This window comes from Aulostomus chinensis, chromosome 9 (assembly GCF_037954235.1).
Source record: "Aulostomus chinensis isolate RoL2024-O1b breed Wild chromosome 9, RoL_Achi_v1.0, whole genome shotgun sequence".
Taxonomy (NCBI): Eukaryota; Metazoa; Chordata; class Actinopteri; order Syngnathiformes; family Aulostomidae; genus Aulostomus; species Aulostomus chinensis.
In genome coordinates, this window is record NC_141328.1 from 7646387 (window position 1) to 7671882 (window position 25496).

The 25496-nt window shown below is 40.8% G+C and overlaps 2 protein-coding genes across 3 annotated transcripts in view; both read right to left on the minus strand.

Moving 5' to 3' along the window:
* Positions 1-119: 119 nt before the first annotated feature.
* Positions 120-5795, minus strand: cfap73 (cilia and flagella associated protein 73). The gene is made up of 7 exons (XM_086213463.1): positions 5596-5795; positions 5382-5505; positions 4413-4505; positions 4124-4315; positions 3666-3887; positions 3414-3572; positions 120-2333 (listed from the first exon to the last, which is right to left on the minus strand). Exons 1-7 carry the CDS (start codon positions 5634-5636, stop codon positions 2235-2237), a joined length of 930 nt encoding a protein of 309 aa, XP_086069589.1. The 5' UTR covers positions 5637-5795; the 3' UTR covers positions 120-2234.
* Positions 5796-6765: 970 nt separating this feature from the next.
* The window catches only part of LOC147255643 (uncharacterized), a 29697-nt gene continuing 10966 nt past the window's right edge, over positions 6766-25496 (minus strand). For both annotated transcript variants that reach the window (XM_086213458.1, XM_086213457.1), the window contains exons 7-16: positions 17126-17660; positions 16398-16557; positions 16191-16307; positions 15991-16101; positions 15675-15825; positions 14952-15573; positions 14685-14838; positions 14484-14573; positions 14197-14392; positions 6766-13818 (exon numbers count right to left, since the gene is read on the minus strand). In XM_086213458.1, the coding sequence (XP_086069584.1) occupies positions 7544-13818; positions 14197-14392; positions 14484-14573; positions 14685-14838; positions 14952-15573; positions 15675-15825; positions 15991-16101; positions 16191-16307; positions 16398-16557; positions 17126-17660 (8411 nt within the window). In that variant the 3' untranslated portion in view covers positions 6766-7543. The remainder of the gene's footprint in view (positions 13819-14196; positions 14393-14483; positions 14574-14684; positions 14839-14951; positions 15574-15674; positions 15826-15990; positions 16102-16190; positions 16308-16397; positions 16558-17125; positions 17661-25496) is intronic.

Consider the following 25496-nt stretch of genomic DNA (forward strand, 5'->3'; position numbering starts at 1 on the left):
ATGTCTCTTGTTTTATCTCATTAAATTATGAAAACGTAATCAATAATTAGGGATCTCACACAAACCATTTTTTTTACCACACGAAAAGACTAGAGTCTAAAGAGAGGTTCCGCTTTCTCAAAGATTTGTTCAATTTTTGCCTCTTTGCTTTACACCTGGCACGATCAAACATTTGATCATCATGGGGGCTCGGTGACTCATGCCTGGTGTGATTCCACAAAATCAATCATATTGATTTTTTTGAAATAAACAAAAATTTACACCCGTTCATTAAACTCAACTTGACTTTTAATTTATCAAAATACGCACAACAGAACAGTTTATCTGAGGTGTTTTGCACATCCACAGGAGCTTAAGAAACATTAAGTTCAGTGCAGGTGAAGGTTAATGACTAAAAATTGTGTTTTAAGATTCCTGTGATTTGAGAATTAAAATAGTGGGAATATTCCTTAGTTTTAAGGCTGAGAAAATCTGTCCTCTCAATGTCAAATCAGACAGGAGTGTAGCAACCAATAATGGAATAACTGCCAAAAGAAAAAATCCCAGTAGGATAATTTAAGAGGAGCAGGATATAAACAGGGGTGGGGCCACTGAACGCAGCACAAACCCTAAGATTTGAATCTCAGTTCAGTCATGCACATCCAATTCACCAAGGTAACGTGAATATGTCATCGTTTATCTGACAGAAATTCTTAAAGCTGCATCTTGATCGACAAGGAGAGCCTGATGATCCGTTGGATGAATGTGAGGAGGACCTTTTCCACCAGAGCCTCCTGTCCATTGATTTAACCCTAGGATGAGGATGAATAATCAGTTCTGCAAGCAGCTCAGAGCTCTAACAGTAGGAGGATGAGCAGGAGTCAGCAGCCAGGAGGAGGTCATTAGTCACTCTCAGGAATGCAAATTCAGCGCTGCGAAGAGATCTGAAACCAGATGGCAGTTCTGACCCATGGGAGACAAGGTCTTGAAAGGACTTTTTAAGTGAGTCTTTGTTACATCTGCCACAGGTGATCAACCTACTCCTCTGCAATTCTTATTAGAACCTTTTTTTGTGCGTATCAACTGTTGTTTTCTTCACTGGCCACATGATGGCAACACAGGATAAAGAATTCAAATGGATATGTCATTCTAAGAGACGCATGAGAGACAATAAATAACTAAAGAAGAGTTTATTGAGCAAAATAATAATAATTAAAAAAAACCTGTTTGCAGTAGGGGAGGCGGCATGGCTCAGAGGTAGAGTGGCCGTCTAGCAACTGAAGGGTCGCTGGTTCGATCCTCACTTCCCCCAATGACCATGTTGAAGTACCCTTGAGAAAGCTACCGAGCCCCTACCGAGCCTCTTGATGGCCCTGCAATGGACCGGCGACCCATCCAGGGTGAACCCCGCCTCTCGCCCAATGTCAGCTGGGATGGGCTTCGGCTAACGGATAAGTGGTTTTAATGATAATTAATGAGCTGATATGAAAAATCTGGGAGCATTCAACTGCAGCTAGAAGTTACCAAGGTGATGCTAAGTACTCAGTGTTTACTGAAGAATGAGTGATGGTGTTCGTAACAGTGATAGTTGCATCAACGTCCACACTGAAACTTTCAGGAAGATTGAGAAGTGAGACCCAATCGCTGACTGGAAGGGATCTCAAAGGGATTCTCTTGGGGTTACGACTAAAAGCCGATTAAAGGTGGTAGGAGTAAAAAAAAAAAAAAAAAAAAAAACATAAAGAAAGGAGGGGAATGAAGTAAGGGTGAAAGGAGGCAAAGTCTCTGGAAGATATACAGACACAGGGAAGCTATTAGTGCGAACGACAAACAGGTGTCCTGACACGAACAAACATGGCTGCTGATTCCACACCAAAAGTTGTGTTCGTTGTTTGTGATTCTTCGTATGTAACGGGGGAAATATACAGTATTTTTAAGTGATTCCAATGAGGCTTACAAACCATATGTCGGCCTGCTGATCAGAGTTTAAAAGCCCTTGAACTCATGGAGTCATAAAGAGGAAAATCATTTCGTTTTCAAACCATAAGAAAATTCATATTTTCTGCTGTATTCATCAATGCTGTTGACAATGAGTTGTTTTTTTTAAACACTGACTCCTCTGTGGAAAAAAACAGTACTAAATTCTATGCTACGACTACTTAATAGTACTTCAAACTACGAAGAAATATGACCAAGAACAAAAGCATTCTCACTTCAGGAACTTGATTGAGGGTCAAACTGAAATATGCAGATTTTTACTTCGTTTGGATCTGCTCTTTGGATTTGGCTCCATTGTTGTGTCTGGCTTGGATCTGTTTCATGATGTCATCACGGTCCTGGATGAAATTCTTGATCTACATAGAAGAAAGAAGGAGACAAAGTTATGTTTCATGGACAGAGATTAAAAAGATGCTTCTACTCTGTTTGGTTTTAGCTCAGGCAAAACTGAGGCTACGCTAACTACGGAGGATATGAAAAGCGTCGTGCAGTTCGTCTTCCTTACCCTGAAAATCACAAACTGCTATTCCAGAGTATCTATAACTGCACAGGCCTCGGTCAAATGGCCCTCAGCTGGTTAGAGAATAACTGGGCTTCCTGAAACAACTATAAAAAGACGACTACACCTCATCGTCACCTTCAGTAAACAGGACAATGACCTATTTTAGGCTAAATATTGTATTTTCATAAACAATTCAAGAAAGCAATCCAGTTTAGATACGAGTCATGAAGCTCCATGTGTTTCATTCACTGTTGTACACAGTGCTACAAGTAAAGAAAAAAAACTCAAAAAAGGAATACTCGTGGAGTTTTTGCGTTACTTGACCCAAAACCAGATTTTACTCATTGACATTAGAATGTAACTGGACATAATGAAAGAACATCAACTAAATTGGGTTCATTTTTGTTAGATTGAAAAAAATAAATAAATCATTTCGTAAATTGTGCAAGGCTTGTTTTTATCTGCACTAAATGATGGTGATGTCATTTACATTCAGCAAATTACATCCGAACCTCAAACACTAAAATGTTTGTCACACCGAATTAGGTTTTGTAACAAATGCAGGGTCCCAAGCTCATGATTTTATTTTATATTGATCATTATAATGGCCTTCTCGACATCAGAGAAGAGAAACACACTTAACTTTTAAGAGGTACACCACATATCATCTTCATACCACCAACTGTAGAACTAGAACCTCAAATAAGATCCTTTAAATAGCCTCACTGTGCACTAATATCTCTTAGAAACTCCCCTCAGGGGGAATCAAATTGAGGTTAACAGCGACGTGCACAATAGGATCCTCTTTGAATGTTTTTCATTTAGTGTCTGTGGAATTTTTTTTTTCTTTAACCACCTGAAACTGCTTTCCCGATCAAAAAGATGAAAATGATTTTAAACTGGCGGTTTCCTGTTCCCCTGTCAGGGTACAAACCTTGTCCAGTTGTGTCTCTGTGTCATTCATGGCCACTCCTTTCTCTTCTTCTACCCTCCCACCTATCAGCTCATAGAGGTTGAGGGTTGCCATCTTGATCTGCCCCAGTAAGAGTGTTTTCTTCGCTGCGGTTTCTTGAATGTGGTTCCACTCCTTCTCCTGTACCAAGATACACACAAAGATGACCCTTAAACAACATTAGGCTGTTATTTTCCCTATGATGCCAGTCTGGACCTGGAAAATGACTTGTACCCAGACATCAGCCTCGGAGCTCGCCTTCTCCAGTTCAGTCTGGAGCTGGGACAGCTGGTTGTTCTGGTGCAGCCGCAGCAAGTGATGGTGGTCCTCTAATGTCAGCAGAGCTTTCCTATGCTGGTTGGCCAGCTCCTCCGCTTCATTCTCCTTCTGACAGAGACGGTCTCGGATGTGCAGGAGACTCTCCAAGTGATCTGTATGTGCCTGAATATCCTCAAACTGGAACACACACACACACACACACAGACATTGAAGGTGTAGTTAAAACTGAATTGGGCAATAAAATCTAAATAATTTCTTTTGCTTGTCAAAGCGATCATTCTCCTCATGTTTCAGTTACACAGCGCTTTGACTGTGGTGCAGTCTTCTCCATGTCTCATTTTCCAAGCACAAAATGTTTTTTTTCCCTCAATAGAGAGTAAATACAATCATCCATGTAAACACCCTTGCCTTACCTTAGTCATTTTTACCACACGCTCCATGAAGTCCTGATACACAGACTTTCTCTGCACCTGATCCCGTAGTTCCTGCTTCCTCTGCTGCAGCTCAACATACTCCTCCTTCAACCCCTCTATCTCTGCTTCCTTCTTGGTCACCGCTTTCTTTGCCTTCTCAGCTTTTTCAACAGTTTTATCAGCATCTTGATCCTTTACCAGAAGAGATATTGGTTTTAGCTTCAGTCAAAATTGAGAATCAAAGTGCAGCCGTGGCTTGTGGGGAGTGGGAAGAGGTCTTCTACCGTACCTTCAGAAACATATTGTAGTTAATGAGTAGATCTCTGGCTCTCTTAGCATCCTGGAGCAACACATTTTCACAGTGTTGCAAACTCTCCAGCTTCTAGATGGAAACACACACAGCAGGCAGAAGAATGCAGACTGTGTTTTAGAGGGTGATTCATTACATTACCTTTCTCTGAAACGTTCTATTATTGGGACACTTGATATACTTTAATCTTGGAATACATACGGCAGAACAACGGAGCAGTGGCAGAAGTATTCAAGTGCTGTACTCAAGGGCAATGTCAAGTATTTGCACTTTGATGGACTTTTTACTCTTTACTCCACTACATTTATCTGAAGCTACCACTTTCTAGATACTTTGAAGAAAATGTTTTTGTATAGAAAAAGAACCTGTTGGACAGACATCATGTACTTTTACATTTGAAGTCTGCCAACTTCGAGAAGACACAGTAGATTAATGCAACTGAAACACACACCACTTTAACAGGAACACTCTGGGATACCCAAATATCATGTAGAATGAGTACTTTCAGTTTTGCTCTATAATTGCTATGCTTTTATGTTAATAGAATTTTCAAGGAACACTTTTACTTTTACAAGAGTACTATTTTATCTCATATTTTCTACATTAAAATCAGTAAAGGAGCTGTGGACGTTTTCCATTACCACAAGAGCGTAAAACTGGTTAAAATGAGAAATCAAGTAAACAGTACAGTACATTAACTGTATGCTTATACACTGTTACATAACTAGTATTTTTCTGGATGCCAGCTTTTTTTTTCTTCATTCATGCTCAGCCTCCACAATCACAATTTCATTTAAATCCAGGTTAATAGAGGTTCCAATAGAGACGTTTTTCCTTCTATCCGTTATTTGTTTTGTTTTTTTTAAATGGAGAAAAACGCTTTACGTCTTTATAATATAATGTTCTTTAATGTCAAAATCAAACCAATCAAAAATAATAACTTCGCACCTGTTTGCGTTCTTCGAGCTGCGACACAAGGTGTTCTTCTTCCCGGCGATTCTTCAGTATTTCAAAGACAGAATCGTTCCGGTAACGGAAAGTCCTTCCTGTCATTACGTATCTCGAACACAACCTCCAGAAAAAGAAAAAAAAAAAGTAGAAAGTAGTTAGCAATAGTTGAGATTGGTTTGCTTCAGGCGGACAGAGCCACTCATCAACTCACTCTGCGGTCTGGTCTTCAGGGAGGGTCCCACACATCATCATTCCTTCCCGGTTTAAGGAAGTCACTCCTGCTGTGTCTGAAATCACTCTCGTCCCCTCAAATCGTTCTATTCCTGGAGATTTTCATTGGTATTATTCGTTTACAAACTTGTGCTGTTCAGTGCTTCACTTAGCTCTTCACTTAGCTAACTTTTTGAATGCGTGACGTCACTTTGGCCTGCCTCCCTATTGTTTCTTTCGTTTCTATGGTTACAGCTACAAGAACTTTTAAAGGCCCATTGCGGAAGAGCAAAGCACCACCAGCATCTCATAAAGGAGCCCCCCCCCCACCTCACACCCCAACTATTCGTGTTTTATATTAACTTTTTAAAATTCAATTCTATGCAATGGCAAATATTGGGAATACAATCAGTTCAAAATAAATGAGGATCCCCAGAAAATCCTACGCATTAGAAGGTATGGCTGTAGGAATGCATTAGGGTAATCATTCTTATCATCTACGTTCATTGTATAATTCTTGAGAATTTAATTATAACTTGCCCCGAAGAAAGTGAAAAAAAGGTGCGGATCTCCTGTGAGTGTTTTTACAAGCGACTGACCATTGAAAGGTGGCATAATACTCACTTTTATCATCATATAATTAATGTCTGGATTTCAAGGAAATCATTTAGGAGGTACAGTGTCTGCAGGGAGGGCAGCACGGTGGTGCAGTGGTTAGCGCTGTCGCCTCACAGCAGAGAAGGTTCGGGACTCGAGTCCCGGCTCCAGGGTGAACCCCGCCTCTCGCCCATAGCTGCTGGGAGTCGCTGAGTATGGACAGGCCCCAATGACAAATACACCAGTCCAGTATTTTCTGTTTAAATGTATTCAATAATAGAATTTCAGAAAATAGTAACTTAAACACTGAATGTAAGATCAATTATGATATTTAGGTCATTAAGTATTTACATTCTGTGTGACGATACATCTATTTTACAAAAGTCATGGAAAATGTGTCGTTTTTTTTTAACTTTATCGTATTTTTTATGACTGTTCTAAGTGTTTGATTCTTAAAAGACTTGTCATAGATTATAGATTGATGTCAACCAAGTGCAACAGCACAAACAATTCAATTTCTTTTCCTGTGAAATGACATATTATTTCTACCATAACAGACAAACTAACACACATTTAAAAAGGCATCTGTCTTTTTATTGACTTCTTGCATACTAAAAGAACCATCAAATTGAACAAGTCATATTTACCGTTAGAACATAAAAGCCAGGTTTAAGGCTGCTTTACTGACACTATGGCTATGTTAAAAACAAAACAAAACAAAAACAAAAGTATATTTACGATAACTTTCCACAAGGAAATGGACACACACACATATACACATATATATATATATATATATATATATATATATATATATATATATATATATATGAATTTAGTTATGAACCAGTGATCGCTCAATATAAGGAGGCATTCTTTATAATCAAACAAAAATATACACATCTTTGAATACCAGACAAACAAGAACATAATTAACTGAAAAATCGCTATGAGAAGTCCCATATCAAGCTCCAGTGTCAGAGCTTTTGCATGGCTTTTGCCTGTAGGTAATGTTACACTTTCAGTCAGACATGTACAGTTATTCTCCTTTAGCAAAATACATTCACTCATATTATAGTCGATCACATGTCATAATGCTAAGAATTTTTCCAAGTCTAGGTCTTCAGCTTCCATGTGTAATTTGGCTCAACATTTCTTTTATTTTCTTCACAGTCCTCCATTCTCTAATTGGTTTTAGGTTTAGCACATGCATTACCAATATCCTGTTAACTAGTTTCACTGTTTTTTCCTTTTTTTCCCCCAAACCCAGTGGAGGCATGAACAGATGTATTGATGATGACAGCTCCTCCTTTTCTCGCCCTTTGGCCAATTGACTTCCTGGCCTCACTGGTCTATCGCTTTTCCACTCCTGGTCTGTTGGGTGGCCCATTTTGGTTTTGTTTCAAGCTAAACATATCAGGTTTACTGATCCTATGCTTTGGGAAGCATATGCGACCTTCTGTTGGAGTGGGAAGCAAGGCAGCCCGTCTCTGAGGTTTTACTGGCTGCTGATGTTGGGGGTTTTCTAAATTGGGACCTGATTTCCCTTCACTGTTTGGAGCTGGACCTGGAGCAGGATCGTTAGGGCCCTGGAATCTGGCAACCTGATGACATCTCTCAGGATCTTTGAAATGAGGTGATGCAGCTATGTCTGACTGTCTTAACTCAAGACCTCTTCTTTCATGACTAGCAGGTAGACCCCTTCCCCTTGGTCTCCTACCCCTCATGTCGAGCCCTCTACTTCCATACCCTGGGCCCCTTAAATCAGAATGTAACATGTCATCCTTCATGATTGGCTCAGATCCCCTTGAGTCTAATCCTGAGATAATCATATCTGGACCTCTTCTCTCAGATCCAGGGCCTTCAGTGAGAGTATTCCACCTTCCAAGGCCATGTCTTATACCCGAACTTTCAGGTGTGCCCCTTAAATCCATTTCATCAAGCCCTGGCCCTCTCATGTCTGGACCTCTCCTTTGCCTCCTAAAATCTCGCTCAAATCCTTGTCTGCCGGGTCCAGGGCCTTCCATGTCCAGGCCATGCCTTTCTGATCCAAACCCTCGATGATCTAAGTGCCTACTATCGGGTCCTGGCTCGTCAATATTTGAATTCCTGTTTTCAAGCCCTCTATGTCTTCTATCAAGATCTTCAATTTCAAATTCTCCCCTAAATGGCCCAGGTCCTTCCATGTTTGGGCCCCTTATGTTGACTGGCTGGCTCCTGTCATTCCTCAAATCTGGATCTCCCCTCATTTCTGATCCTGGAGCTCTCATGCCTCGACCTCTCCTATCATGGCCTCGTCCTCTATTGTCCGGATCACCTTCCCTTCTGAAAAATGGTCCAGGTCTCCATCTGCTCGGCCCAGCCCCGTCTCTACTAGACTCTCTCCATTCATTTCTTGGTCCTCCTCTTCCAGGCCCAGGACCCACCAAATGTGGAACATCCTGGATAGATCCTGGACCACTGGAACCAGGACCACACCAATCATCTCCTGGATCTCCCTTAGGCCCTGGAAATAACATATGTGGATCTTCCTGGACCCCAGGTCCTGGACCCCTAATCTCACGACCATCCCAATCATCTCCTGGACCTCCCCTAGGCCCTGGAAATAATATATTTGGCTTTTCATGGATCCCAGGTCCCAGACCCCTACTCCCAGGACCTCTCCATTCATTACAAGGACCTTCTGCACCAAATTCTTGGCCTTTATAAGGGATACCCTCCTGTATAAGCCCTGTGTCTCTGCTGCCATGTCTTTTCCAATCATCATCCAAGAACGGTCTGTCATTTCCTCCAGGCTCCATTTTGGGGCCTCTTCCATCTAACCATGGTTCTTCTATGTCTGTTTCTCTCCTATCTGGTACTAAGCCCCCAAAGTCTGGCCCTTTCCAGCTCGCTTCCCGACTTCTCATATCTGGCCCTGGAGCTCTAAAATTTCCCCTCAAAGGCCTTGGACCCCTCAAGTTTTGACCAGACCCTAGACCTTCTCTCTCTGGGATTTCTTGGAAAGTTTCTGACCCTCTAAAACCAGTTCCTCCCCTATCATTTCTTCTGCCATGTCTTGAATTTTCATTATCTTCTAGAGCTTTCTGTCTGATGTCTGGCTCTCTAAAGTCTGGACCTACTGATCTCCAATCAGGACCTGGGCCCTCCATATCTAGACCTCTCATTTCAAAACTGGCATTTCTGAAGACTGGGCCCCCTGGTTCTTGTCTCTCAAGCCTTAATCCTTCATTAGCCTGACCATGCCTCTCAGGTCCAGGTCCAGAGAAATCAGGACCTCCTTGTCCTCTTCTGTCAGGTCCTGTTAATTGGAAATCAGGACCTCCGCGTCCTCTCCTGTCTAATCCTGCTGAATCTGGTCCTGGAACCCAGATTTCTGGGCCTCCTGGTCCTCTTCTGTCAGGTCCTGGACCCACCACAGCAGGACCTCTTCTATTTGGTCCTGGACCCCAGATATCTGGCCCTCCTGGTCCTCTTCTCTCCATCCCTGGACCAATCATAGCTGAACCTCTTCTATCTGGCCCTGGACCCCAAATGTCTGGGCCTCCTGGTCCTCTTCTTTCAGGCCCCGGACCCTGCACAGCTAACTCTCTTCTGTCAGACCCTGGACCAACCACATCAGGACCACCCCACGGGCTTCTGAAATCTGGACCTGCTGGGCCTCTGAATTGTGAAACCCCAGGACCTCTCCTGTCAGGGCCAGGGACCTCCATTTTTTGGCCTCTTCTTTCAACATCTGGCCCAAAATGGTCTGGCCCCCCCAGCCCTTGTATATTATGTTCTAGCCCATCCATAGTCAGACTTCTGTTTTCAAACCCCGGTCCCCTGAGACTGGGACCTAAATACTGCCTGTCAGGAACAGGACTTTCCATGGCTTGCACCCTAATTTCATGCTCTCGTCTCTTGAAATCGGGGATGTCCATGTTAGCACCAGTCCTTTCAGACCCTGATCCAATGAAATCTGAACTCCTTGGACCTTTCCTTTCATGTCTAGGGCTATCCACATCATGTCCTCTCCTATCGGATCCTGGTCCCATGAAATCTGGACCCCTTGGACCTCTCCTGTCATGTCTAGGGCCATCCATCTCATGTCCTCTCCTATCAGGCCCTAGTCCAATGAAACCAGGACCCCTTGGACCTCTCCATTCATGTCTAGGACCATCCATATCTCGTCCTCTCCTATCAGGCCCTGGTCCCATGAAATCTGGATCCCCTGGACTTCTCCTGTCATGCCTACGCCCCTCTGTGTTTGGGCCTCTCATTTCAGGTCCTGACCTTGGACTCTGTATATGTCCTCCTTGAACGCCAAGATCCCTCCTATTTGGAACTTTTTCTCCCAGGTCTCTCCTTGTTTGTGACTCACTCACATCACCCCTTGTATCTGGGCCACCTATAGTACTCATATCTTGACCAAGCTCTGTATGACTTGGTCCTTTCTCTTGCCCCGTTAGATTAGTCAGAATTTCTGATTTTCCCACGTCAGAAGCATGCACACTCTTTTCAACCCCGGCATCTAACTGTGGTTCCTTGAAATATTCTTTAGGCTCACCTTGTTCTTTGTATGAAATACTAGACACAGCACTTCCATCATTTATGTTTGGCCCTCGTCCTCTCATGGGGGCATCTCGTGGTACATGCTGCTTTTCATCGATCATGGCTGGGGATGCTCTTACATAATTACATTCTGAGCCTGCAGATGCATTTGACTCTAACCTTCCTTCTCTGTCACTATTCCCCTTCTTCAAGTCTGCATAAATTTTATGTAGCTGTAAATTCCTCATTTGAGGGCAATTTGCATCTATAACGGGACTGCCATCATGCCTTGATTGAATTTGATGTCTTTCTGACCCTCCAAAGGATGGATTTACACACCTTACATCTGAACTTGAATCTCTTATGCCTCCCTTGAATCCTCTTGCATCTGTAGCTCCAACTCTCATTGCAGATGTTTTTCCCCAAGTATGTGGACTGCCACCTCGAAATTTTTGGTCACTATCTTGTCTTATAATATCCGAGACCCTTCCTTGTATCTGTGGACCCAGTACATCCATAACTTCTTGGGTACAATCTGTGTTTTCTGGTTGTGATCTCTGGTTGTGATCTTTGATTTCAGGTCCTGAACTCTGAATATCTACTACTTGATCCCTGACATCTGGAGCTTGTAGATCAGAAGTTCTAAATTCCAAATCTCTCACATTCGATTTTGTGCCTTCAACAGTAAGCCATGGTTTGTTAGACAGTGCTGCTTGATTTCCAGTTAGCAGGCATTCATTTTCAACTTTCACAGGAGGCAATGGGCCTCTAGTTTGTGGCCCAGAGTCTGTGACTTCTTCAATTGTAACTGAGACACTGTTTTCTATGTTGGAAGGTTTCATAAACTGTGGTTCCGGATCAGGGCTCTGAGGAGAATCTCGAATGGGCGGATCAATTTCTCTTAAAGGTATTGAAAATTCCATTTCGTTTTTAAGATGACTTTCCATTTGCAATTGTTTATCCATTTCTGTAAAGGGAACACTGCAGGAGTCATTATGAAGCACTTCAGACTTGGATTGTTCAGAAATCTCAAGCTTCACATTGCGAACAAGTGTATGTGAAAGGCCTTTTTCAGATGTATTTTTCTGTGGAATTGTAATCTCAACCAGATTATATCTTAATTTAGGTTCATCGGGTTCACTTTTTACAGTAACTGGAGTATATGATGATGTGCTACTCTCTAAACATTGTCCAACATCAGGGTCTAATGGGCTGTTAAGTTCAACAAGCATTTTTGTCTCGTGCTGATTAGGGGATGGTCCTCTGTGCTGTTTTGGAGAAAAGGAAATTGATTCTTTTTTTCTGGTAGTTGATGGAGATCTTCTACGCCCATGAGAATGCCGGCGTGCAGTATGTGCTTTACGATGCCGAACTTGGCGTTCAGATTGATCTCTAGCTCTATGCCTTGACCTATCTCTTTCACTTTTTCTGTGTCTATCCCTTTCTCTTCGTTTCCTAGAATGTGAAGAGGAACGCCGCTGGGATTTTGTTGAAGGACTTCTATGGCGGTCCCTTTCACGATGACGCCTCTTTGGTGATGGCCTTCGCTTTCTGCTGTGGTATGAATCTGGAGGAGTAGCTCTGTGCCCGGATCTTGATAAAGATGAGTCCCGAGATTTTGTAGCGCCTCCTTCAAATACATCCTCCTGAATTTCATTAAAAAGTTGTTCATCCTCTGGATCATAAGGTACATCAGAATCTTCAATCTCACCAGCCGAGGAAAACACATCAGTTTCTTTTACATTTTCTTGTGTTTCATCTTGTTCTGTAACAGGACCTGTACTGTTACTTAATTCAGGGATGGAATTTTCTTCTTCAGCTGTAACTGTTTGTGGATCCACATTTGAACTATCTATGGTCCCTGTAAGGTTGGCGCTCTTGCCTTTTGATTCTGACAGCCTTGAATCTGTCTGAATTACATCACTCTTAAGAGATGACAGTTGACTGAGAGGCAGAGACTTTGAAGGGGGAGACATCAGGGAATCAGACACAGAGAAGTGAGCCATAAACATACCAACAGCCTCTCTCTGTTGACGAAGTGCTTCCTCTTGCTCCTTCAGTTGACGTTTTTGCTCTTCAATCTGCCTATTAAGCTCCTCAAGCATCCGCTGTTGTTCAGTCAGTGTTGCAGCTGAGACGACAACAGTGCCTGTAGGAAGGCTCTGTGGAACTGCAGCTGGAGTAGTGGTTTGGGCTTGAGTAGAAGAGGTAGCTGGTGTTACTACCTGGGTGGAAACTGGCGATTGGCATGATGGAGAATCTGATGACTGAATTTCAACAGGGGGCTTTCTTACAACACCCTTTTTAATATCTTGAAAGATTGTTTCATCCTCTGGATCATAGGCAACGTCATCCTCTATTGAACCTAATAATGCAGAGCCATCTGACTTTATTTTTTCAATGCTCTGTGGAGGAACAATTCCATATCCCATTGCTGGATCATACTCCTCTTCTGGGTCATATGGTCGATCAAATGCATTTTCCTCTTCTTCTATGTTTTTGATTTTGGATTTCTGTCCATATTGTTGAACAATTGGATCCACCATTGATCCAGAACCCCGAGAAAACGCTGGGATCATCTTAGCATTCACTGTTGCTGTTGTTGTTATTGTTGTAGAAATTCCCTCAGAGGAGACAATGCCATCAGCTTGCTGGTTTCTGAACAAAGTCTTCAAAATGGTCTGTAATGGGTTCTTACTGCTGGATGCTTTCAGATTCTCATCAGAAATGCTACTGGACGTGGACTGAGTAGCAGCAACAGAAGGTGACGAAGAGATAGGAGGCATGGCTTTAATGGAAGTCAATAGAGATGGTATGGTAAGTGAACCTGAAGAGGAAGAATCTGAAGGTGACCCAGGACAAGGAGGCGAGCCAGGAGGGGTTGTGCTAGCAGGTGTCTCTGGATCATAGGGTTGAAATATTTCAAGTTTGTCAGAACCATAAAGGACTGGAGGTTTTGGGATCCACATAGGATCTTTGGACATGTGAACTTTTGGCCTCTTCTCTTCAATTTCTTGAGGCATATTTCCGAGACGTTTAGGTTTCTGGATGATTGCCAAACCAAGAAGAAGATTGGGCCTGTTCTTTTCAAGCCCTGTTATATAAGAAAAGAACAAAGCAAAATCTTTAAAACCCATAAAAATTAATTACAACTATGTACTATCACTATTTATTTGATCAGCAATTTTGAGAGAATTGTAAAAGTATAAAACTAAAACTAGCGAGTTTATTTGTGTGACCAACATTGCATTTTTAGTCTTGTGAATTTCATTATTCGATTTTTTTCATATTGCACAGGGTTTAAACATGTTCTAATAACAGTTTAAAGCTAAGCTTGATTTCACTGCATTTTGACATGTAAACATTATTTACTATGGAGCCAACTATTGGGACTCATAAGCACTTGCCCAGGCCAAATTATACAAAAGAATATTACATAAGTATAAGATTAAAACCTTAAGTATTATCATACCTGGCCCTTCCAGAGGTTGCAGTATGGACGGAATTGATTCCTTTGCACTTAGTGGTACAAGGTAGATGTCCTTTATAGAACGGCTGTTATTGGCTACCACACCAAACCGACCTCTGCTGCTGAAGTAGGAAAAGAGAGAAACATACGCCACCTCCTCTTCTTCTGTTGCAGGGTGAAACCGAATCACACATAATTCCTAAAAATAATATGGAAAAAAATGCATTAAGTTTAGATATTTTAAATACTATTGAAAAAGTTAATTAGAATATACAGTATGTGCTGGTTACCTTTGTAACAGAGGTCTTTAGTTTTGCAACATAATCCCACACTGTTTGGGGCATGATTCGTCCATCGATCTGTATGGTATCAGGTAGGTCCTAAACAAGAGAAAGTTGTACATGTATTTTTATCAGTACAGTTCAAAAGATAATGATAGATTTTGTGATACAGTCACTTATCGGAAAAGTTACAATTGTGTATTATTTTACCGCTTTTAGAATTTCAGCAGGTCCTGAAACCAAATATCCCTTGGTGACAAACTTGGCTACAGTGAGCATATTTAGGAAGCCTTTCCATAATATATCTTGCTTTGCTAAAAACTGAGCAGTGCCACCATCTGCTGGAGATTCAGAGATCACAGTCCTGAAATAATAAACAGAGCAGCACAATTACCATCCACTTCACACACTATAACTTAAGGAGAACAAAACAGAATAACTTGAATATATTTTATTACGGGCCATTTCTTCAAATACCTTGTAGATGAGCAATAGAGTCTGGGATCTGTCGAGGAAGATGGCTTCATTAAGATTGATTTAGGTAATGTCTTGGTTTGTTGTTGTGACAAAGCTGGTGCTGACAGTGAAGGAGAATTAGTCTCCTGAAGAGGAGCGTAAGGAGCCGACTGGTTATGGGTTGTATTTGTGGAACCAGAGGTGCCACTAGATGAAGCAGAGATCCTGTTGGCCGCAGTACGAGGATCACGCCTTGTGATGGATACTGTGGAGACAGCTGGAATCACAACTGGTGTATATGCTCTCTTAAGTGTCCTAGCTTTATGGGGATCAGTAGTTGGGGATGCAGGGGACTCCATGACAGGGGAAGCAGGTGACTCTAATGTAGGAGAGGCTGGTGAATCAGTAACTGGGGAAGCTGGTGATTCAACTATAGTCAAAGCTGGAGAGTCAATAATAAGGCGGGATGAAGGGTCCATAAGGGAAGATGCTGAAAAATCCATGTCAGGTGAGTCAGGTGGCGCTCGCAGAGGGGAGTCATCTCCTGCAGGCTGTTTCCGACGTGAGTAATGCGTATCTCTCGAGTCAGAAACCTTTGGTTTTTTCTTTACAGGTTCCTCCTCTTCTCCAGGAAGTATTTGACCTGTAAGAAGGGAGACAAATGTAAGTTACAACTTGTGTCAATTGGCACAATTTCCTCCAAAAACTGTGCAGCTTTTGCCAGACTTTTTTTTAAAAATTTACCTGTGCATATCTTGCATTTCAGGTCAAAGAGGTGAGCTTTGTGCTCTGATGTTGTGTCCTTAAGCATACAGGTGAGAACATCTGGCACTGCACTGGCCTGACGTGGCTCGCTTGTTTTAGTCTTGACACCAGGAGTCAGAGGAATTCTCTTCTGTTCATGGAAGAGCAAAATATACCAACATAAATAACCAGTATTAATATACAAATATATCATCTTATGAAAAGAAAAGGGGACATTTTATAAGGAGCAGCTAGCACAGTATAACATTGATATAAAATATAAAATCAATTAAATGTAAATGACATGAATACACACACTGCCGTCTGCTCTTCTGTCGGGCTTAGAGGGGTTCAAACAGGGCAGATCAACCTTCACAGCTTCAGGCTTTTCCAACAAACATGCCACTTTAGCAGCTGTATCCTTCACCTAGAGATTCAAACAACGGGACAACCAATGCTTGACCCATCTGACACTTAAGTTCATGCTCAATGTTGTTGTTAAAATCTGTTCTTTACCTCTGATATTTCTTTTGCAACTGGTTCTGGTGCCTTGACAGCTTGCATATCCTTCTGGCTCATCCTGACCAGTCGGAAGGGACTTATCTCTCCTCCCACAACCCGATATAATAAGCCCTGCAGAAATGGCATTAAGAAGACTCATCCAAACCTCATACTTCTGCAATACTACTTTACAAAAACAGTGTTCATGAACTTTGAACAAACCTTGTTTCTTGGGTCTTTCAGGTTGAACATTATGGTTCTGTACTTGTTCATGTATTTGCTGTCTGTGTTGCGAAATATGTCAAACATCTCCATCTCAATGCTTCCAACGAGCTTTGCAACTTCATTCTCAGGCATCTTCAAATCCTCGCAATCACATACCCTTGACAAACAAAGAGGAAGTTAGTAAAATTATTTGTTGTGCAGCACAGCTCTAACTAATCAGATTACATTTTATTGGTAATTATAAAAACTGCCAGAATGTGCATGTTCCTGGAGTCTTAAAAAATTACGCAATAATCTATTTTGAAAAACTACAAAAAAATACCTGACTTTACAAAAGTAACTGTTATATATGATTTGCACACCTTCAGAAATGTGTGGCTGATGAAATGTAGAAGACTGACAAAATAATACTGTCATTAAAGTAAGACACAATTTGGTAATGAAAGCATGGGAATTAAATGAATGGCTAATTTAGTTCCATCAGGTGCAATAGATCACATGTAACACTTACATGCCAATGAAATAATGCCTATGTAGTTTGTATGAATTTAAGTCATTGTGTCAAAAAGTATAGCCATGCACTATTTTTCTTCATATCACCATCACTATAACAATTTCCAAGGCTCATTTTAAATTTAAATCACAAATTCTCCCTTTGCATTTATTTATGAAACAAATTTGTATTAGCATAACAACATGGGCTGGAGCTTTCATTCAGGTCTCACCTTTTGGACAGGATGCTGGTGAGGGAGCGCTGAATGCTCTGTCTGACCTGGTTATTGGGCTGAGAGGGTCTTGAGGAGGGAGCACTGGGTGCAGGTGGGACTGGTAGATTTCGGGTCTCATTGATCAGGGTGGGGGCTGATGAAGGCTTCTGTGATGATGCTGTGGCTGACAAGTGACTGGACAAAGGCTGAGCTCCAGACTGCTTTTTTGGTATTACATAGGTGGTCTTGGTGATCATAAGAGCCCCAGTTTCATGATGTGTGGATGCAGAGGAGGTTTGCAATTCTTTGGCTTGAGGCTGACTAGATTTTCCTGAAGCTGGTGGTATAGAGGGATCTGATTCTGCTTTCTTTTGCTCTGATGCATCATGGTCGATGGATTCCTTTGTTTTTACTGTCGAGGGACGTTGTAGTGGGGCGGGTTCAGAGACAGGTTTGGAAGAAGGAGCAGCATCTGTGGAGGGATCCTCCGGAGAGTTTTTTGGAGGAGTTACAGTGTCACTGTCAGCTTCGACTTGTTTACAGTCCTTATTAGCTGTAAGAAACAAGGACAACAGTACATTTTGAGCATGAAGAAATCTAGTTGTTGTGAGAAAGACAGACTCAGAAATAAGAATGTCTCTAGCACCCTGTTTACACTTAGTAACCGCCATCTTAGGAAACTAGATCTCATCTGTACACATCTGTGTCAATCATGCAATCAACTCCAAATGTATCGAACTGACCGCTTGTGTTCAGAATTGATTACTGCAGCAGAGTATGTGTACTGTATGACGTGTCATTAAACAAACCCAGCATCCTGAACTGACAGCAATTCAGGACACATTATAAAATATATGTGGTCAAAAGTGTCTCAGACCACCTCAGCACAGGGTCGGAGGGAATGGGTCAAAATGTTTCAGTAGTTGTTTACATTTATATTCAGTGTTCTCCACTTGTAATTCGATCATTCAAGACACATTAACATAATAAAACAAGTATAAACAGGGTCTATGTGAGAATCAATTAATAGTTTAAAAATATTGATAAGTATTGATAATACTAAAATGTTTGCTTCGACAATAAATGTATGCAGACATGGCAAAATAGGCTTGGAATTATAATTATAATCATCTTTGAGGAATAAGAAAAGTACATACTATGCAAGTACATACTTATTATTTATCATAAGACTTGCAACTACTGGATGACTAGCATCAAAGGAATAATCTCTTTTATTTCTGAACATTTCCCTGTCAAAACCACTGAACTCTTTCGTAACATTTTAAGTGGTCAGTAAGGAACCCTAAAAAAAAAAAAACTGCCTATTGCCTAATTGTAACAGAATTACATATCTGTAATTTCTTACAGATATGTTTTATATCCAATAAATACCTGACTTTAAATAACTACATTCAAGTCACGAGGAAGGTAGACATTGGAGGACAAGCCTTTGGAAATTGTGGTCAGTTCTTCGTAGCCAATCCCCAGATTATTTCCACATAATATATAAAAAGACTGTCCCATGTGGAGCAATTCCAAGAGCACACCAGCAATTGTTCCCATGCGACCAGATGCAAAAACTCTGCAGATTTTTGACCAAAGCTGTGCGCACTGCCATATGTCTCTGAAGAGCACACTTACATTTTTGCACTGGCAAGGTCCTCTGACAGTACCACGGCTGCCATTTTGCACAACTCTTGACTATTAAAAGCACTCACAGTGTCGATTAAGTGATTACAAATTAAATTCATGTGTAGATAATTAGGCCTGCACAAATTCCCTTATGAAATTGCATAGAAGTATAGTATTATAATGAACTAATTATTCTAAAAAAAAAAAAGAAAAGAAATTTCCCACTTTCATGTTATTTTCTACCACTTCTCTATGCGTGGATATATGTACATCTTCTCACAGTGCATTCTTTTTTATACACTAAATACTGATGTCAATGTAATAAATGTGTATGACTAATTTTTTTAAAGATGCAGTGTTAATGCATTTGATGTGATTTTCATGTTTCAGTTTACCTCTTGCACAGTTCTCTCGGGTTATATAACAAGGTTCTATGAATTCTCCTCTGCCATTTTTAAGGATATGAGTGATGAGTCTTTTCTATAGATATAATCACAGAGGGAGCGTCAGTGCGTTAAGTCATAGTTTGTAACATCCTTTGAATGTGCTTCACATTTAACGGTTGGAATTTTATTGGCATGGGTCATCAGGAGCAATTAGGGGCTCAGTATCTTGCTCAAGGATACTTCGACATGGTCATAGGGGGAAGTGAGGATCAAACCAGCGAACCTTTGGTTGGTGGACAGCCAGTCTACCTCCAAGCCATGCCCCCCCCGGATTCAGTGGGTAAAATTCAACGTGATGTGTTGTGATCAGCCCATTCCAAATAGGCTTGTTATTATTGGGGACAAGGCTCCCCTTGATTTTATAGGAGAAACATCCACAGAGAACTGGGTTAAAACCTGATTCTAACATGCACTAAATTGTATGCTTCTTTGAACTGCATAATCACAAATTGCCACAACGTGAAATTAGGACTACTTCTGTCCAAGGACAAGGAGGATAGCCTTTAAAAGAAAAGACATCAATTCAAAGAAAAAGAAACACACACACACACACACACACAAAATAAAACTGACCTCTAACAATACACAATTCTGACCTGGATTTCCATTGGCCAAAGGTTTTGGAGCTTGCAGGCAAATCCCCACATCAGTACAAATCAGTGCTTTCGAGCCACTAGTGCTAAATGGACAACTAATAGATGAGACAGCTAGCACTGATGACAAGACTCAGTGATGATAGCCAGTGAGTGCCAGACAGGTTGAGAGGGAACCTGCAGGAGGGAGTCCTCTGTAACAATAAGGACTGTTGTTTCTATATGTGCATTTATGACACAGATCAGGACGCATCAGTTTTTCGCAAATGGTTTGGATCATTTCCTGTGTCACTTCTTGCATGTGTTTCTGTGACAAACCTGTCATTAGAAAGACTTGTGTGTGACTTTGTCTGACAAACATGTAACAAAAAAAAATGTATGCATGATTTTGGTAATACTGAAATACTGCCACTAGTTTTTGCAGTGAATTCTGCTCCACTGAGTCTGACTCGCCCTGGTCAGTGGCTGACTCGGCACACTGAATCGGAAGTGAAGACGGTTGGTGAGAGATCAAAACACAATCAGAGCTCAGACTGGCTGTTTGGCTAAGCAATTCAGAGCATGAAAAAAGAAATGAAAGAGAGGAAAGCAGGAAAACCAGACACAATATTTTAATCAGACATACTCTATCAGAAGCATCTATGTCACCAGTCTGTGCAGAGAGTGACAGTGGTGTGAAAATTCTAAGCTAAGACTGCTTGTTATTGTCATTTATTATGTAAATGCCTCCTTAAATATTCCGAATGCAGGATAGGAAGTTGTGTAGCTTAAGCACTACAGTGATCTGTTGACTCTTGAAATTGTGGAGCGTGAATAGACACAAACAGAAGGCAGGTAAACGAACCTGGTTTCATGTGCCGGGTGCAGATATGTTCTTTTGCTTTTGGCCACTTAGTCTAAGGTAATTAAAAACACCTAATAAATTACAAAGATACTACTCATGACAGATGGTGGATAGGAAAAACAAATGTATGAGTTGTGTTTTGCATCTATTCGAACAAGCAACCTTTGTCAAAGTATGAATACATTATTTAGTATTTATATATGTGCATGTGTAATGAAGAAACAACAAAAATGTGTTAAAAAGAAAGCTCACAGACTACTTGAGAAGGTCCTATAATTTTTTCTTAACTCTGAAGCATGAGAAAGCAAACATACAGCGCAGCACTGTGGTTGACTGTGTTGCAATGTGTGATCGTCATTTAGTTTGTGCCAATTGAAGAAATGTCACCACACCTCAATAGTAAGAATAGACAAATCAACCAGGTGACTTTTGCAAAATTAGGAAATGTACTTTTGCACTTTGATGTGGACTTTTAATAAATCTGCTTTACAGGTGTTTGGTTGTTATTGGCTGGGAAAAGGTGATAACTTTAAGTACAAAAATGTTGTGTGTGTTGGTGTAAATGAGTGTTGAGCATGTTACACTGCTTCTCTGCATCACAGTAGGCTTTTTGACTGCTTTGTGATTAATTTATGTTAATTTTTACATGCTATTATTTTTCTTTTGATTGTAGAAAATAGAATCTACATTTCTGTTGATATATACAAAATGTTGACGTCTTCCTTGAACAAATGATGTTTTTCTACAATATTCTATTACTGTTTTAAAATCTTAAATATCCCTCCAAAGGCTTCCTTAACAACCTTGAGACAGGTTCTTCAGTTTGTTGTTTAACCACTCTTCTAATGTTGACGAAGGGTTTAAATGCAAAATACTGAGTCATTTCCTAATTTTACCACAGCTGTGACTCAAGAAAGGCTTAACAGGCAACTTCTAAATAGTGGCCCAAAGAGGGGGCCTTCTCTTTCCTCCTCTAACAGTCATCATATCAATGTGATTGTGATTGCCAGCTAATTTAATGTCAGGTAAAAATCTCTGTGAACAGGAGCGGGGCCAGACACATCTGCAAGAGGAAAGAAACACCCCACAAGCACAAATCCCCTCTGACAAAATGTTGATCACCGTAGATGAATGTCAGGCAATATTCTTGTAGTGGTAATTTCAAATAAATATGAAGGGAAAATTTAAAAAAACAACAACATTGAGTGTCTTGGTTGGGTGGAGGGCTACCATGAGCCACAAGTACGGCTTCCATAAGTGTGGTCATAGGTTCTATATGTGTCTGGAACTCTACGGAGGGGGCCATTCATCCAACAGATATTTCTTCATTTGGTGTTTTGATGGTGATGATGATGGTTAAGAGCACTCTCAGACATTTCAGTGACTGACATTTTGAAACCCACACAACTGACTGACCTCTTTTGCACAGCAAGGAAGCATTTGTATTATTTGTACACATTAAGGTTTTTCCTTTGTCATCTATTTACCGAGGTGTATGTGAAGCACAGTTCAGCACGTATCATAGAACTGTTCTATTTTTTAGGGTGCTGGGGAGTAAAAGTTTGTATCTGTGGTTATTAAATCAGTACCAGTTTACATCAGTAGCAAGAAGAATCTCTCAAAATGGGAAATTCTGTCAGTGTCAGTGGTCTTGGCACTGTAGTTGCATGTTGTTTATTTTACCAGTAGAGGGTGCTGGTGTTAAACAATTAGATGCTTCAGACACTACAGAAGTATTGAAATGAGGAGTTGGGAGAAGGCACAGGCATGGGAGAGAGACTTGTGAGTATGCCATTGAAAAACAGCAGTAATTAGATGGAAGGTGCAAGAAAAAATGCTCTGATGGTGATCCAAAGGATAATGAAAGAATAGTTTTCGATTGAAACCTGACATTCCTGGCTATTCTTTCTAAAGCACAGGGTTCTTACTCAACTTATTCCTCAGATCAGGCCTGAACATTACACACACAGTGTAGGTAAAGTGTACCCATATGGTGTAATCACTTAACACAAATAAACAAAGGTCACATACAAGTTACACATTATGTTCAGGGACAGCATGAAAGAATCTAAATGCAAAATGTTCAAGTACAAGTGAATCAAATATATAATTTAGCCAAATTAAATTGAGCAACACATTTTTTTTAATTTATAAAAAAACTGAGAAAAAATAATCAGTTTTGTTGAAACTGCAATCTTATTTATTAATCTAAAATTAAGAATGTTTGTGTATTCGTGTTGATGAACACAGGGTGCTTATCCTTAACAAGGGTTCAGCCTAACTCTTTCAATTTTAAGTTGCTCTTTAAGGCAAGTACCATGCTCAGTCTTTAAGGTGCTGTCCTTCAGTGTACACTGGCATGAGTTTTATTAAAAAAAAAAAAAAAAAAAGGCTTTCAAAGGCTCCCCTATGAGTTTGTCTAATCCTGTTGAATTATTGCTCCCCAAAAAATGCAAATCCAGTCATTTCTCACCCATGGGTCAACAGGTCAGGTGAGGTTTTTTTTTAGTCCACTGCTGGAGTTTCACAGGAAAAGGCATTTAAGTAATGTCTTACAGAATTGTAGTGAATGGTGACCAGTTTTCTAACATAAAAAAATAACATAAAACCATAAAATTCCTCCATACTGCTGGTGTAAAAAAAGGGAAAAAAAAAGCCTTGAAATGCTAAGCTGTTTGGAAAAAAACTGATTGAGCTTTTCAAAATACAGTCGTATGAAAAAGTTTGGGCACCCTTGATCATTTTCAAGATTTTCCTTTATAAATCATTGGTTGTTCGGATCAGCAATTTCAGTTAAATATATCATATAGCAGACAAACACAGTGATATTTGAGAAGTGAAATGAAGTTTATAGGATTTACGGAAAGTGTGCAATAATTACTTAAACAAAAGTAGGCAGGTGCATAAATTTGGGCACCCTTGTTGTTTTATTGATTTGAATACCTTTAGCACTAATTATTGGAACACAAAATGTGTTTGGTAAGCTCATTGACCCTTGACCTACGTATACAGGTGAAGCCAATCATGAGAAAGGGTATTTAAGGTGGCCAGTTGCAAGTTGTTCTCCTCTTTGCATCTTCTCTGATGAGTGGCAACATGGGAGCCTCAAAACAACTGTCAAAAAACCTGAAAACAAAGATTGTTCAACATCATGGTTGAGGGGAAGGATACAAAAAGCTAGCTCAGAGATTTCAGCTGTCAGTTTCCACTGTGAGGAACATAGTGAGGGAATGGAAGACCACAGGCACAGTTCTAGTTAAGGCCCGGAGTGGCAGGCCAAGAAAAATCTCATAAGCAGATGCGAAGGATGGTGAGAACAGTCAAACTCAACCCCCAGACCAGCTCCAAAGACCTACAACATGATCTTGCTGCAGATGGTGTCACTGTGCATCGCTCAACTATTCAGCGCACTTTGCACAAGGAGATGCTGTATGGGAGAGTAATGCGGCAGAAGCCTTTTCTGCGCACATGCCACAAACAAAGTCGCTTGAGGTATGCTAAAGCACATTTGGACACGCCAGCTTCATTTTGGAATAAGGTGCTGTGGACTGATGAAACTAAAATTAAGATATTTGGACATCACAAGGGGTGGTATGCATGGCGGAAGAAGAACACAGCATTCCAAGACAAACACTTGCTACCCACAGTAAAATTTGGTAATCATGCTGTGGGGCTGTGTGGCCAGTGCAGGTCCTGGCAATCTTGTTAAAGTTGAAGGTTGCATGGATTCCAGTCAGTATCAGCAGATTCTTGCGAACAATTTTCAAGAATCATTGACAAAGTTGAAGTTGCGCCGGGGCTGGATACTTCAGCAAGACAACGACCCTAAACACTGCTCAAATTCTACTAAGGCATTCATGCCGAGGAACAAGTACAACGTTCTGGAATGGCTATCTCAGTCCCCAGACCTGAATATTATTGAAAATCTGTGGTGTGATTTAAAGCGAGCTGTCCATGCTCGGAAACCATCAAACCTGACTGAACTGGAGATATTTTGTAAAGAAGAATGGTCAAAAATACCTTCAATCAGAATCCAGACCCTCATTGGAAGCTATAGGAAGCGTTTAGAGGCTGTTATTTCTGCAAAAGGAGGATCTACTAAATATTGATGTAATTTTTCTGTTGGGGTGCCCAAATTGATGCACCTGCCTACTTTTGTTTAAGTAATTATTGCACACTTTCTGTAAATCCTATAAACTTCATTTCACTTCTCAAATATCACTGTGTTTGTCTGCTATATGATATATTTAACTGAAATTGCTGATCCGAACCACCAATGATTTATAAAGGAAAATCTTGAAAATGATCAGGGGTGCCCAGACTTTTTCATACGACTGTAACACAGCATGTCGAGGCCTCAGGACACTCAGAAGACATTTTATGGTTTTATAATGTTTTGGCTCTTTTTTAAAATTAATTGGTCACAATTCAACTTCAATTCTTTGGGAGATTACTGCAGCACCATTTTCTGTTAAATTCCATAAGTATTTTTTTGGACTCTCAGCATGAGAGTGAGAAAAATTCAAGTCAAGTCAGTAAATGCAGTACATCTGCCACAGGGCGTGGCTGAATTTTCATTTTTGGGGAAACTATACCTAATATGGTCACGTCGCTGAGCCTTTATCACCCCTAGATTTTGTTGTGTCCCCTTCACTGTTAGCTGTAACTGGCCAATTGTCTCCAACTGGCCCCTGTAAGCATCTGTCTCAGCATGTTGAATCAGAGGACGCTGAAGAGAACACATTCTGATTGGCCGTTAGGCTCAGTTAATCAGGGCACAAACATTAAAAACTCAGGTGAAGAAAGTGAGCATTCAAGTCAAGAGGACACACACTGTATGAGGGGAGTGAGAGTGATGCAAAATTAGCAGGCAA